The sequence below is a fragment of the Xiphophorus couchianus genome, chromosome 24 (assembly GCF_001444195.1).
Source record: "Xiphophorus couchianus chromosome 24, X_couchianus-1.0, whole genome shotgun sequence".
Lineage (NCBI taxonomy): Eukaryota > Metazoa > Chordata > Actinopteri > Cyprinodontiformes > Poeciliidae > Xiphophorus > Xiphophorus couchianus.
Window position 1 is genome coordinate 7,429,747 of NC_040251.1, and position 15,947 is coordinate 7,445,693.

General features: G+C 36.7%; 1 protein-coding gene across 2 annotated transcripts in view; it reads left to right on the forward strand.

Moving 5' to 3' along the window:
• nol4lb (nucleolar protein 4-like b) overlaps positions 1-15,947 on the forward strand; it is an 88,325-nt gene that overhangs the window by 41,779 nt on the left and 30,599 nt on the right. For both annotated transcript variants that reach the window (XM_028010019.1, XM_028010021.1), the window contains one exon: positions 1,235-1,388. In XM_028010019.1, the coding sequence (XP_027865820.1) occupies positions 1,235-1,388 (154 nt within the window). The remainder of the gene's footprint in view (positions 1-1,234; positions 1,389-15,947) is intronic.

Here is a 15,947-nt window from a genome sequence, read left to right on the forward strand (position 1 = left end):
AGAAAAGTGGGAATAAAAATTAATGTTTCATATCGTTTGCTTCTGAGAAACATTCAGTTTTCTGCAGTAAAAGTTGGACTCAACACCTCACTGCTTCTTCCAGGTTTACCATCCAACTGTGACTGAAGTAAAACATTTATAAATACCTGTTTCATTTCTTCCTGAGCTGCATGAAGTCGCAGCATTTTCTTTATGTGTAAATCAGTTTCTGCAGCTTCACTGAGAGGAGTCAGAAATCTCACTCTATGTCGTATTAGCTAACTCATGTTTTGGGTAAAAGCTTTTGTCTGGCTCTGAGTTGCATAAAGTGACGGAAAATTGCTTCTGATCCTTCCCAGAAATCCCCCTTTTCCCATAAAACGGTTTAATTTTGTTTTTCCCAACAGCAGTGAAAGTATTTCCCTGGAATCTGGGTTCAATTAAAGTCGCTTCCATCGATTCTGTTAAAGTGATTTTAATCCAAATTATAGTGTGGATCATTTCTAAAGGGTTTATTTTACAGATAATATAAACACAGAGTCCGACTGGTCTCAAAACAACAACGTTACCATTTAGCACAATTCATTTAATATTTATTTTTTAATTTATTACATTTTTCTTTGGGATCAATAAAGTATTTTTGAACTTGTGTTTGAATTAAATACATCCTTTGGCGTACATCCTTAACAAAATTAAGAAAATATGGTGTTTCATTTAAAAGTTTACATTTCTGAATGTAACATTTCACCAAAAGAATTAGCATTTTTTTTATTAAAAAAAATTAGCATTCTTTCTGGGCATTGTAGAAAGAAAAGAACATTTTCCAGGAAACAACTTTTATAACACGGTTTTTAATAAACCTGCTAATGTTCTTTCAGCTCTAAAAAAAATATCTGTCACAGTTTCTGGACGACCAAAACTGCAATTAATATTAATGTTCCTTTACTTCCTGTTGTCTTCTTTGTTGTTTCCTCCAGTAGTAACTTCCTGTTGTTGGTCATGTGACTCGTGATGTGGATTTCTTTTGCCATTGCAGTTTTGTGAAATACACTAAACCACTATATTCTAGCATAAAAACCTTTCATTAAAACATTTCTTTTATCAAAATTGTTGTGTTTCCTTTAAACAAATGTATTTTCGTAATTGCGATTTGTGGATTTGTAAAGGCAGCTATAGAAGCTAATGCTTGAATGAAGCTAAAATGAAAAGAAAACGTGTTGATTCTGAGCGTTTCTTTTCTCCGTTTGTTTTTCAGGATGACAGTTCACTGAGCAGTGAGGAGGAGGCAGAGATGAGCGAGCCCACATGGCTAGCAGCTGATCTGGGCGCGGTGTCGGACCTGAGCCCGGCCAGCCGCACGGAGAGGATCCGCCACAGTCCCCAGAACATCCACAGCAAGGACGACGACGGTAGGAACTGCCAAAAATATTGATTTAATTCAGCAAAATGAAAAGATTTGATTGATAGGAGCAGGGAGCGCAGATTTGTGTCGGTGTTTCTGGTGGTTTTTGAGTTAAAATGTTTAGAGTTGAGAGGAATTTTCCAAATTTCCTGTCAACCCTGAGTTAGTGTTGAAGTTCAGATAATATTCCTGGTCAGGTTGGAAGTCCTGACTGATGCAGTAAATGTGAGAAAAACTACTGAATTTAATGTTTGGTCAGTTTTTGTGCATCTTTATTTTATTATTATTGTCTTCAACTGTCTGAAAAATACAGTACAGACCAAAAGTTTGGACACACCTTCTAATTCAATGGGTTTTCTTTATTTTCATGACTATTTATAAGGCAAGAAATCCCACTTATTAACCTGACAGGGCAGGTTGACCTATGAAGTGAAAACCATTTCAGGTGACGACCTCTTGAAGCTCATCAAGAAAATGCAGAGTGTGTGCAAAGCAGTAATCACAGCAAAAGGTTGTTACTTTGAAGAAACTAGAATATAAGGGGTATTTTCAGTTGTTTTACACTTTTTTGTTTAGTGGAGCAGGTGTTTAAATCAGCTAATCTACCACCACAGTGTTAGATTAGCTAATGGCAACGGCAGCTAATTTACCACAGCGATCCCTTAATAATAATCTCCAAATAAACATCAAGCCTAAAAACATAGCACTGTAACGGACTGAATGTTCTGTTCTTTGTGTGGGAAATGTTTGAGTGTTTTTTGGTGTTGAATCCTGAAATGTATAGTGGCGTTGTTGTCAGTTGCTATGGCAACAGGTCTGCATGTATCGACACAAAGTGAGAAAAATGAAGAAAGTGAGTGGTTTTCAGTTATTTTTCAACGTTTTTCCCCTTTGCTGTGGCACACTAAGTTAAAACCGACATCTCCAGGTTTCATTTTGTTAACAGATAATTTTATATTAGCAGCGCGGCTATAATGGAGGCAGGTAAAAGAATCGTGTTTTTGCCCTCCAGCGTTGAACTCAGGCGCTAAATGTTCGGATGTAAACAGTAACATGCAGGGGTCATTGTGTTTTTATGCTTTTCTTGATTTGAACCCCACCAGAGGAAAAGTGACTTTAATAATTGAGCTGCTGGCTTCACATGCTCTGAGGTTGAGATGCTTCTGTATCTTCAGGACTTCCTTAATTATTAACACCCTCCTCCACTGAGCCGGACCTGTTGTCTGGACTAGCTGTGTGTGTGTTGGTGTGTGTCCATGTGAGTTCGGTCTTTAGGAGCAATTAGTCGCCTCCCTTGCAATGGAGTGGTCCGTTCTCCTGCCTGACTGTAACGATGTCTGGAGCAGCCGGAGCTTCAGACCTCTGCACCTTTTACAACATCCTGCTAAACGCAACCAGCTCTGAAATCAGCTTGAGCTCAGCCCTTTAAACGCTCTCCAGTGCAGTGGCAGAATAAAATGTGGCGCAGGGCAGAGTTTTTCTCCTGTTGTTCTGCGATATGAAGCTTTTTGTGGAAAATGACCTAATGGAGTTTGCAGCAGTTGCAATTTTCTCAACCCATTATTATCACTCTTGCTCTCTCGGCCTGAGAGCAATGAGTTCAGGTCACTTATCAGTGGATTCTGGGAAACGTAGAAGCTGCTATTTATAGTTCACGATAGATGGTGATGGAAGTTAAATATTGCTGCTGAACATAAGTCTCTGTCGTCCTTTGGAGTCAAATTGCTGGGGGTCTTTGAAATCTTTACATGTGATTTTAGGTTTCTGGTCACTTTGGCGTCTGCTGGAGATGCAACACTTTCAGTGTCTTTCAACTCAATCTGATTACGATTTTCAGGCCCACAATTTGATTCAGAAACCAGCTTTTTATTCAAATGGCTAAAATATTCTGTTTAAATGATATGACTGACAGGAGGAGAAGAAAATAGAAACAAATAGAAGATTTATGTAGAAAGAAAAAGAACAAATTTTGATCTAAGTTTTCTCTGAACTCATTTATTGAAGCGTTGCATGTTGTTTACATTCGGAAATTTTGCACATGTGCACAAGAAACCCCAGTTCTTTTTCTTGCCATGTGTTTGCTGCAGTAGAAGAATTTCATTAAAATGAAACCCGGAGCTGAAGGTATTATTAATAGGCCTGTCACGATAACAAATTTTGCTGAGCAATTAATTGTCTCAAAAATTATTGCAAGAAATAATAATATTGTTTGAAGACCTTTTTACACTGATTTAATGAAAATGACGTAGTAATGCATGCGATTTCCTGCCAAAGATAGATACACTTAATTTTCAAAAGAACACTAAACACTGGAGCTGATAAACAAAATAAACAAAACAACCAAAAACAAAAATAAAATGGATTCTCACTCTCATTAACAAAAATGTACTTGAATAAAACCTAAACAGCATAAAGCCAAAGTGGAAATAAATACTTCATTCAACCAAGACCTAATTATTAATTTAGAGCAGTGTGCCACAGCAAAGGGAAAATAATGCAGAAAAAACATTAAAAAACAACTCAAAAACACTCAAATTCTTCTTATTTCTCATACTCTGTGTCTGCTACACTACATGTAAACCCGTTGCCATAGCAACGGACTGACAACCCCACTTTATGCATCAATATTCAACACTAAAAAACAATCAAACATTTCCCACACAAAGAGCAGAACATTCAGTCCGTTACAGTTTTATGTTTTTAAGCTCGATGTTTATTTGGAGATTATTAATAACTGATCTATGTGGTAGATTAGCTACTGCTGCTATTAGCTAAGATAGCACTGCAGTGGTAGATTAGCTACCGCTACTATTAGCTAAGATAGCACTGCAGTGGTAGATTAGCTACTGCTGCTATTAGCTAAGATAGCACTGCGGTGGTAGATTAGCTACTGCTGCTATTAGCTAAGATAACACTGCGGTGGTAGATTAGCTAATTTAAATACCTGCTCTGCTGATGATCTGTCAGAGTTGATGTTTAGGTCGCCTTTTTTGTATTGAACCAAAACACAGAATTCTACATGTTATGGTTGTCATAGTCAAGCTAGCATACTTCCCTCCCCTTCTCTTTTGAGTTTAATTGAAGCTTTTTCTTATCTAGTTGTCTTAGTGTTAACAATTAGTAGCAAAGCACTGCGTCCCTTTTTCTATTATTTTATCATACGTACATTTAAGATTTATTGTGTTAAGTTGACAACTTGACAGCTAAAACCGATACTAGTCATTGTTGTTAAGTAGTTTTTTTCGTGATCTTGCGTTGCGCTGCGTCGTCTCTATAGTTTTATATATAGATTAACGTATTTTAATGTGCATCATTATTTTGTTTATTTTATATTCAGTCATATTTAAATTACTTACAATATCACACTTGTATATATATATTTTTTATAAATTTATATTTTCATGGTTATATTTGTTTTTACTAATATTTAACACTTTGGATAAAGTATCTTGTAAACATATAAACAATTTGCCCTTGAGGTTCAATAAATAAATGTCGCCACTCCAGAGTGAAAGGAGCTCTGATGAAGAAAATGTTAAAACTGCACAAAAAACAAAGATTTCAGCTGGTTGTAAATTCTCGACCCACGCTTCTTTGTTTCTGTTCAGCAAGCCCAGTTAGGTGTGTTTTCATTGAGACTTTGGGAGTGTGTGTACATTTCCACGGAGAGGTTTTAAAACCTTGACAGGACTGTGTGTTTTATTGCTTTATGGTTTTGGATGATTGAAGGTGTGTAAAGGTTGGCTCCATAAAAAGGGTTTCAGCCTGAAATTTGTACCCACGGTTGTTGACTTCCACCTCCACTGGGACACAATGTCCCACACCAGCAGCAGGTCCGTTAAAAATCACCAAAGTTCCTCAAAATGGGTCACAAAACAGTCTGTCAAAAAAACACTAACGTTGTTTTTTTACTTTTAGTTTGGTGTTTTAAAAATCTCTGATAATGTTTCATTTTTGCAAAGAGTTTAATTTGAAAACATATTTGCGTTTTTTGTCTTTTTGCTGGACCAGAATGTCTGACTTTGACCCACTTTTGACTTCTAACTTCCTGAATTTTACCTCAGCAGTGGTGGACACACTTCCACTACACTAAAAAAATTACTCTCAACTTGACTCAGTAGTGTCGACTTTAACTGTCAAGTTCAAAACTCTTAATAAAAATTATTGCTACAACTTCAAATAAGTTGACTTTACCAAGTATGTTTAACTACACAGAAGAATGGAGCTCCATTTTTAAAAAAACTTAATTTGCCAAATGTAATCAAATTAATTTCGTCAAACTTACTTTATTTGTCTTTGTAACTTAATTTGGTTTCTTTTGACCAGTTAATGCAATAAATGTAAGTTTTTAGTGTAGCTAGAGAAATTAAAAGAAAGTTGCCTCAAGTGGGCTTATCTTAAAATTTTACATTTTTATAAGTTATTTCTAAGTTATGTCAACATTGTAATGTTAATTTTTTAACTATGTTTTTTTCTTTACTTTAAATTGTTCATTGTTTTATTATTAATTATGTTAGTGAGTCTAAATGAGTCAAAGTTTTATGAATATTTTAATGGAGTAAATCTTTCAGTATTTTTGCTAGTTTCAAAAACCTTTAACGCTCTTAGCTTTTTAAATTCAGTTTTTTGCGATAAATCCTAAAGTGCTTATTTACTTGTCAGTTTTGTAGACTTTCAGTTGAATAAAGTTCAACATATGTGTTGAAGTTTGTGTTTATAATTCTTCAAATAGTAAAAGGTTTATATTCATGCTCTTATTTTGAAGTCGGTGAAGAATGTTTCCTCTCATCACGTTCTCTCTTTTGTTTCCCAAAGATTTTACAAACAAAAGCAAAATAAAAGACAGACAGAAGAAGACAAAATGTAAACATAAATGCAGTATGTAAGGGCATTATAGAGCATATAAGTTACACTGTAAAAAGCAGATTGGTGCTTGAGGGTTGTAAACTTTCAATGGTAGATTTAATGTTTAGCTGAGCTAAGTGCGCTAAATGTTTTCAAAGTTAGCTTCACTATTAGCATATTAGCAGTTACTTCACTGCTTAAATCTTCTTCACAAGAACTAAAACTCTTTATTTAAAGCTGCAGAATATAATTTTTAAAAAGAACATTTTTTTTTATAACTCTCACCATGTTGTGACAGTTTTAGACAGATAATCTGTGAATCAATCGATCTCCTCCACCTCCACCTCGTGCTGCTAGTCCTGTCTGAAGAACCAAAAACAACCAATCAGAACCAGGAAGAGGGGCTTAGTGCTGTCAATCAACCTCATGTAATTGTTGCTAAGTGTGCTAATGGTGGAGAAACATCGATGCTAACTAGCCTGATCTTTCACAACAGGCTATGCTAGGGCCAGGGTAGCAGAAAACAAGGGTGATTGACAGCACTAAGACCCGCCTCCTGGCTCTGATTGGTTGTTTCAAGGTAGCACGGGGCGCAATGAAGAGGAGTTAAATTTTTTCACAGATTATCAGTCATGACTTAGTGACAATTTCAACAAATATGTAAAAATCTATTTTTTATGAACATTATAAACTGCAGCCTTCAGGTAATTTATGATCCAGGAAATGTTTTTTTCTTTTTCCAATATTTTGTGTGAAACTTTGAAGCTTCTCTATGTCCAGTTATGCAGGTTCAGCTCTGAAATTTTAGCCATGGATATAAAACATGTCTGAAAAAAAATGACTGGAGAACTGAGTGAAAACAAACGTATCAGAATGAGAACAACTGTAATAAAAAAGGGGTAAAAACATTAAGAACAGAGATTTCCCCTGAAGGAGATGGAGATCAGACAGATGTTCATCCCAAACAACCCAGATGTTTTATCTCCAATAGTCCTCCATGTTTGTCTCCCTCCACTGCACTCACTTCCTGTCTCCTCCATGTCCTCGGGTGTTCCTCTGCCCTTTCCTTTCCCAGCAGTTGAACACACAGCGTTTTGATCTCCTAGTATTTAAATCTCGTTTTATTGGATGGAAACCTGGAGATACCTGGAACTGTTTGGAGATAAATTCAGATGACAATAAAGAGACGCAGCAGACACACCCAGAGGACAGCCGTTTGGTTTTACAACAGTCCGTGGCCTTGTCTCTGTGGACAGATAGGAGGGACGTACCTTCACCCCATAACCTCGAATGAATGAGTGTCTTTCTACACCAACTATCAACAGATCCTGCTGTTGAGCTTTTTTACATTCTGAATGGTTTCTGTTATCAAAGTTTGTCTGAAGAGTACGTTCTATTGGACAGAAAAACAATCTGACTAGCATAGCGTCATCACTAGCTGCGTGATGACGAAATTACGAAAATAAATTCCCTTAATGTAGAGACGGCAGTTTTGAAAAAAATTGTTTTTTGATAAAAAGTTTTGCCGCTTTGATGTTACTATTGGTGGAAACCACGAAGAAGATGACAGGAAGTGGTTGGAGGATCATGACTTAGCACGTGAACAAACTTATTAATGTGTGATTTTAATTTTCATTTATTATTTAATGGAAACACTGCAATTACAAAATTGTGTTTTTTCAACATTATCAGATTATTTTAGTTTTGTGCACATTTTTATGAGATATGTTAATAATTCAGTCATGGTGCTAGCACTCATCATCTACCAGCCAATCAGAGGAGACGTCAGCGTCTTATTCAGGCATCTGAGAAACAAGCCCCGCCTATTTTGGAGAGGTTATGTATGCAGCGTTTTACAGAAATTGTTGTCGGCCATTTTAAGAGATGTGGATTCAATGATACACAACTTTTTATGAACTGAGAGAACTCTGGTGGAGCCAGCTGCACATTGTTAGACAAAAACCAAAAATAAACCATGATGAAGACCACTTCCTGTCATTGTCGTCTTTGGCATTTCCGTCAGTAGTAATCCGCCTGTTGATAACGTGATTCCTGTATCAATATGGCTGAAACACCCCCCCTTCCCAGCGCTAAAAGTTTACAGAAAAACAGGACTTTTTTAAAATTGCCGTGTTTCGATTAAGCAAATATTTTCGTATTTTTAATTTGCGCAATTTTTTGGTCAATGGAAACATAGCTGGTGATAACATCCAGGAAAGTAAGGAAGCTACAAACAGAAGCACTGAGCCAGGAGTACTTTCTATGCAAAACAAAATAAAGAGAGAATATTAAGTTAATGATCCTATAGCTGCAATTCATCTACACATGATAACAGAGTGAGGAAACGGATAAGGCTCCTCTTATGGATGGTTGATACATAATTATGTTATCAGTTAATCTATAAACACTTTATAAAGCATTAATAACTGTTTATTAAGTAAGTAAATGTTAGATAAAATGCATAGGTGAACAGATTTGGCTCACTATTAGGCAAGAATCCAGTAGATTTAGTCGCCTTCTCACAGTTATTAATGATTTATAAACTGTTTAGAAATTAATTAATAACATATCTATTAACTATTTATTATAAGGGGAGTAAAAAACTCTGTCACCCTGCAGCAAACTAACAGTAAAGTATTAAAAGTGGGCATGGGTCGAATCGGGGAGGTTTTTCTGTATTTTCCTCATTTTTAATGTGAAAAATCTTTAGTAGACATTTAGTTTCTACCGACTGTTGGGATTTCCAACGGGGTTTGACAAATTATTGTTTTAAGACTGAAGGTAGAAGAGTTTATTGCTCGTGTGTGGGCGGATGTAAATGAAGCTGCGATCATTTCTGCTAAACTCAACACATCTCCTGCTAAAAAACAAACAAAAGCAAATAAAGAGGCTGTTTTTTACCTGTATTTGCTGTTTTTGTTCTTATTGTTCAGAACGTTTCAGTTCAAAGGCGGAAAAATGTGTTTTTTACATGAACCACATGAGCAGCTGATATTAATCCAACACCACGAGAGTCAAATGTCTTGTGGCCATTAGTATTTTCTTAAGAGCCTGAAACATATGATGTATAATGTCCCTCTTTGTTCTGCAGAATATTCTCAATTCCCTTCATATGGTTGTCAAGGAAACCTTTCCTTCCTCCTTCACTCCTCTAGATGAAAATGACGTGTAATTATTCATATTCAGGTAAAGTGTATAGTTTCCTGCAGGTTGATACTCTGATCAATGTCCTTTAGTTTGAAATTAATGTAAAACCGTCTCGGATACCGCTGAGATGACATCAGATCTCTGGACTGATTCTTCAATCTGAACTGTTTGTTCACCAGCAGAATGACTGAAAAAGCTGAACTGGTTCCAGTCTCAAATACAGAATGTTTCAACTTCTCATTGGAGTGAACAGAAGTCGCATCTGGGGTACCACAAAGCTCAGTCCTTGGACCCCAAAGTATATTACATTTATAATTCCAGTAGATACATTTCTGAGATTCAAGTGTTGAACATTTTCAACTTGTTGAGCTTAGAAAAATTCCAAAAATTGAAAGTTTTCTATATTTTCTTCTAGAAAATATCTGAGATTAATCAAAATTTCTAAAAAATTTTGGGTGGAAATTTACTCTTTTTTGTTTTTCTATTTTTTACTTACAATGATTTTAGTTTTGTTTTTTGTTTTTTTCCGGTCTGGGACTACTTTTGACAATCTTGGCCATTGTGACAAAAAGTTTCAGAAATGGCTATTTATTGTCGTTCAAAACTTAAGAGATTTTTATGATGGTGTGATACGACCATTGTAGATAAAATAATAAGTAAATAGAGGAAAAGTACATTTCCACCAAAAAAATCAGAAATTCAGATTTGTCAATTAGAAAAATTGTCAAACATTTTCGATTTTGGAATTTTAAGCCAAAAATGGCCAACTTTCAAAACTCAGAAATTTCAACGTTTTTTTGTAGAAAGTCTTTGAATTTTTTTGGTGGAAATCTCCTTTTTTCATATATATGTATTTATATATATGTATATACAATGGTCCTAATGCGCCGTCATAGAAAAACATCTAGTTTTCTAGTTTGAACTTGATAGAAAAATTTATTATCAGCAGTAAAAACAGGATTTCAATCTTTCAAAACGTTTTCTATATTTTGCCAATTTTAATAAATGAAATAACAGCTGATTTGGGTGCATCAATTCAGTAAAAGTCTCTGAATAAACATAATGTTACATTTTGCCTGCATCTGCTGGTCAAATCTGGACCAATTTTGAGCTGTCGTTGTGGGCCACACAAAATCAGTCCAGGGGCCACTAATGGCCCCTGCACCGCACTTTGGTCACCCCTGTTGAAGTTTTTTTTTCCTATTTTCTTTTTTTGTCCTTGACTTCTACCGACTCAACAATTTTGGCCCAAGTGACGAAAAGTTTGTACAGCCCTGTTGTTGTAAATCTAGTTAGCTTAGCATGTTAGCTAGCTGCTGGTTCTGGACTCAGATTCAGATGATGCAGAGATGCCGGCGCATCATAAGTCAGAGCTGACATTGAGAGGGAGAGTGTGTGTGTGTTCCAGCAGAGTTGGGTTTTATGCAAATGCGTGTGTGTGTGTAGGAGTGGTGCATGGAGCGAGGTCGAGGGAGAGAGCCGCTCCATAGTCTGGGTCTTTGTGCTCCTCAATCAGTCTGTGTGAGTGGGAGGCTGGCAGGGAGGGGCTGCCGGCATTATCTTTCACCTCTCAAGGCCGCAGACGGAGCCGCGAGAGATAAAGCACACACACACACACACACACACACGCACAGACGGTGCAGCAAGGGGCTGAGATGGACGGGAAGGAGCAAAGTGAGAGGTGGGGGAGAAAGGTGTGAGGAAGAGGAGCTGAGATGAATGGATGCTGGAAGAGGAAAACCAGCAGAAACAGAAACTTATTCTCCATGTTTCAGCTTCAGGTTCTGCTCCTTACAGCTGCGTTCCCATTCATTTCTGTCTATATTCTTCTAATGTGGAAAAATACACAATTTTGCGATGATGGTGTTTAAATTAAATAAGGAATTAAATAAAAATCACATGTGAATAAGCTAGTTTAATAATTAAAAATCATGGCAGCGACGTGTACAACGTTATAGTAGTACTTTTAATTTTTTCATACATTGGCTGGTTTATCGGTGCAGAATTTAAAAAAAGTCAAAGTGTTGTGTTTATGTAAACACCGATTCATTAATGAATACTCAGCAGAAAAAAATAATTTACTGTTGAACAACCAACTGACTCGAGTTTTTCCTCCCAACGTTTGGCGTCTCATTCAGTTGGGAATGAGACGCCAAACGTTGTAAATCTAACAGCGAGAGATATGGAAAGCCATCCAGCTCAAATATATGTGAATTTTAACATGTAGAGAACAATTTGCTTGCTCGCTTTTAAATTAAATAAGAAACTAAATATCTTGAGCTCTGAGTAAATGGAAAGTATCACAGTCTTCATGAGGAATATTTGCCGTTGACACACATCCTGCCTGAGGAAAATTCACTTGTTTTATCCGCAGGCGTTAAACCTGAAATTATTTATGTTCCTCAGTTACTGAAATATTTACACCGTTTCAAAGCACCATGATGTTTGTTTCATTTTAATGGGAGTTTTCAGTCTGTTAACCTCTGTTGTGTTTTGTTTAATCATCATAGTTTATTTAGGACGATGTGGTTTTGTCAGTTTTATGAATCAAACTGAATATCTGGTAGCGTCAGCAGGGATTGTTTCTGGAGTTTAATTCAGGAAATCTGACGAGTTAAAGAGAGAATCCAGCTGCAGGTTGGAGGGAAAATCTCATATCTGAGACAAGAAAACAGCAAAAGGAGGCTGAACGAGGGCAATCTGAGGGGAAGAGTAGAGGAAACTGCAGGTCAGCAGGAAACGCACCAGGAATACCCTCAAAGTGAGTTAGCATAGCGCTAGTTTCACTAAAAAATATTCTGTATTCAAATCTGAACATTCTGGGAAAAATCTCTAAAACAAATTATGAATCGTAACTTCAAACTCGATTCAATTAAAAAACGTACTGTATTTTAGGAAATATTTGAGCTTTGGGGATTCCAATAAAACACCTCATTGCCATGGTTACGCATCATGGTGCGCATCACAAGCAGTGGAGGACACACTCATGCTAATCTGTTGATAGTGTAGCTGATTTATTGTTTAGTGGTTTAGAGCTAAATTTGTTTAGCGCACTTAGCTTCCCCTAAATTGATTTTTTTCTGATAAATTTCAAACGCTAACATGGTTGTTTTGTAAACTTTCAGTTGGCAAAAGTTAAACATCTGTGTTGAAGTTTTTGTTATTGTCTGTTAAGGATCCTTTAAGTAGTTATATGTTTATATCCAGGATCTTATTTTGAAGTCTGTTTTCACAGCAGTTCTGTTTCCTGTCTACATTTTCCCAATAATTTCATTTCAAACAAGAAACATACAGGAACAAATAAAACATGCACAGTAGAGAACATAAACATAAATATGTTATCTAAAGATATTATAGAACATGAAAATTATAAAATAAAATTTAATTAGTGCTTGAAGGCTGTAGTCCTTAAAGGGCCGATATAATTTAAAATGAAATAACTAGTAGCACTTTAGCTTTATCTTCCGCTAAATTCTATACTGGCTTAGTTCTTTAACATTAATTGAACTAATGTTTATGTATATTTCTTTAGAGTTAGCATGGCTAACTCTTTAGCCAGCAGTGCCCACCTTTGGTCATTAGTATTACTAATTAAGCTGCATATTGTTTTGTGTTTTTAAACCCGAAGGAAGGGGTAGTTTTTGTGTTTCACTACTCTTACATCAGCATCTCCTCTCCAAGTCAGTGAGATGTGCAGAACAGATGGCACTTTATCTGAATATCCCTGTGAAAACCACACACACCCTCCGTCCCCTGCAGTGTGTGCAAAGTAGGTCACAAGGCCAATGCTGACCATTACTGCCTCTGGACTGCGATGAGCAGCTTAGCTCACTGCAGCGACTCGCAGACAAACCAACAGGAAGTCAAGGAGATCATGAGGGAATCAGTACGCAGATCGGCATGATATCAGCGCTGACACGCCTTCACTGCATTCACACAGGAAAATACCAGAGGCTAACCTGCTCTGTCCAAAAGGCACAGGGAGAAAATATCAGAGAGTCTGAGGGAAAATACTCCTGAATAAAATGAAGGAAAGTGGATAAGTGGCTGGAGAAACGAAGCAGAGCCAGAAGGCAGAGGGGGAACAAGAGGAGCATAAAAAATTGGACGACTGTAGGAAGAAGGAGTGTCTTTATGCTCTTGTGAGACATCATGTGATTCCTCCCACCCTAAATATGTCCAAAAAGCCCCTAAAAATTACCCTCATTCTGCATGAGCTGGCTTCTCTGACTGCTGCTCAGTTAAGCGTTCATTCAGAGTTGATCTAATTCATTTAATATATTAAATAATGCAATTTTTTGTTGCAGAGCCATAATAAAAGCAGAAAGATGCGTTCAGTTTGGGTCGGTGATGTGATCCTCGTGCATTAACACTCGTCTTCCTGCAGAAACTCTGATGGCTCTGACATAATGTTATCTGATGAGTACAGTGCACAACAATGAGTCAAGGCTTTTAGCAGGGAAAGCTACACCCACTGAGCCCTGCCCCCTCTGCATCACTGCATGCACCGCTCCAACCTTCCCCCTCCTCATCCTCACTCGCGTTTTGGTTTCTTTTGTCCCGCTTTTTCCTCTGGCTCTCATCTCTGGTTCCTCCTTCAGTAAACGCTGGGTCCCTCTCTGCTCTTCCTCTAAAACTGTAAATCTGAAACGGATTCTCTCACTAGTTGGTAACATTTACTAGGAGTGGGAATATTTTATCATTAGCAAGATGATAAAATATAATTTTGCTAATGATATTTAGCAATTAATCAAATTAACTAATAACGTTCTATTCGTGTTGTAGTTTAGCCTCCGTCCAGTAGAGGGCGCCAATGGTCATTCTTAAGCAGAACCAGTTGCTAAGTAAATTAAAGATGGCCTTCTGAATCCCAGAACAAGAAAGAGAAACGTGTGGGTGAAAAATTCACTTTATGCTGTTTTCTGTTTGGTACGGTGCAATATTTGGGTCGTTGTAGGTAGAAAGAAAAATGAAAAGGAGAAGTAAATTTCCAACAAAATAACTCTAGAAAAGTCTTGGAAATTTCTGAGTCAAAACTCTAAAAATCAAAGATTTGGTAGAAAAAACTCAAAAATTTCAGAATTAATCCCCCAAATTTTCTAGAAGACAAACAAAAAAAAAAAACAAGAAAATTTCTGAGTTTCAAACATTGAAAATTCACAACTTTTGTAAGTTTGAAAAGTAAAAAATTTGGTACAAAACGATCTAAGAAATGTTTACATTAATCTAGATTAGACTAGATGTATTTCTAGAGTAATCTCCAAAATTTTCTAGAAAAAACAAGGAAATTTCTACGTTTCAAAACTTGGAAAAATTTTGACTTTTTGAAATTTTATAAGTTGAAAATTTGCAAGAAAAAAAATACCTGAGAAATGTTTAGATTAATTCCCAAATTTTTCTAGAAAAAAAGGTAAATTTATAAAATATTTTTATCCATTTGACAGTCTTTGTAGTTATTTAATAAAGAATCATAAAAAATGTGCGTAATTCCTCATCCCTCGGATAAACTTTCCGTTTCACCTGCAGATACAAACTGTTCAATGAGTTTCTGTTTAATCGCATCATGTCTTGGATTTCACTTTTCATATGAAAACTACTTGCTACTTTCTAAATCTGCGTATTTAAACCTAATTTTGATATTTCTACGTATTACATATTAATTTAACACTGATGTACTTAGTTGTCGCATTAGCGTTCACTTTTTAAGCAACAATCAGCGGATTTTTGTTTTTTATTGCAGAAATACAAAAATTGGTAGGACATATTAAATAGCTACAGTTCATTTTTGCATTTTGAATATTAGTTTTCTGTGAAACCTGCAGACAAGCAGATGTTCCACTGAAGAGTAATGCAGTGGAGCTAATGACCTTATTAGATTTTGTGTTTGTGTTACTTGTTGCTTTTAGCATTTTACCAGTGGTGGTCATTGTAGCTAAAGAGCTAGTTGCGCTAAACCTGAATGTAACCCAGTGTTTAAAAACACAAGAAAAAAATAATAGATGTTGATTCAATGTCTTATTCTACCAAAATAGCTAAAAGGTAATTACGTAAATCTTCAAAAAATGTGAAATATGCTTTTAGTGTTAGCTTCTATTGACAGATTAGGCAGCCAATGGCTGGCGCGGTCTGGTTTCGTGTCGGCCAATGGGGTTGATCGTCCCGCCCCTTTTTAACAGCTGGCGGTTGTTTCGTTCGGAGCGCGGCAGACAGGCTTGAAAGCTAACAGCTGACGGTTGCTTCGCTGCGAACGCTTGAGAGCTAACAGCTGACGGTCGTTTCCGTAAGAGGTAGAAAGAAATTGACGAATCTGGAAATTGATCTCGGAGGGTTTCCCCCGTGAACAGCTGAAGCCCGAAAAATAGCCGTTGACAGCTCGGAGCATCGGTCAGGTTTTTTTTTTTTGGAGTTTGTACAGTACACTTTTGGCTTGGAGGGCCAAAGATTCCAAGACCCTCTTCACCTGAAACTGGATGGCGAGCCCCAGCCCAGAGGACCAGGCGCACGGGTAGATAGTGACCCGACTGGTCACCAGCTGAGAGACTTTGAGACTGAAGAATTAATTCATTGGAGACTG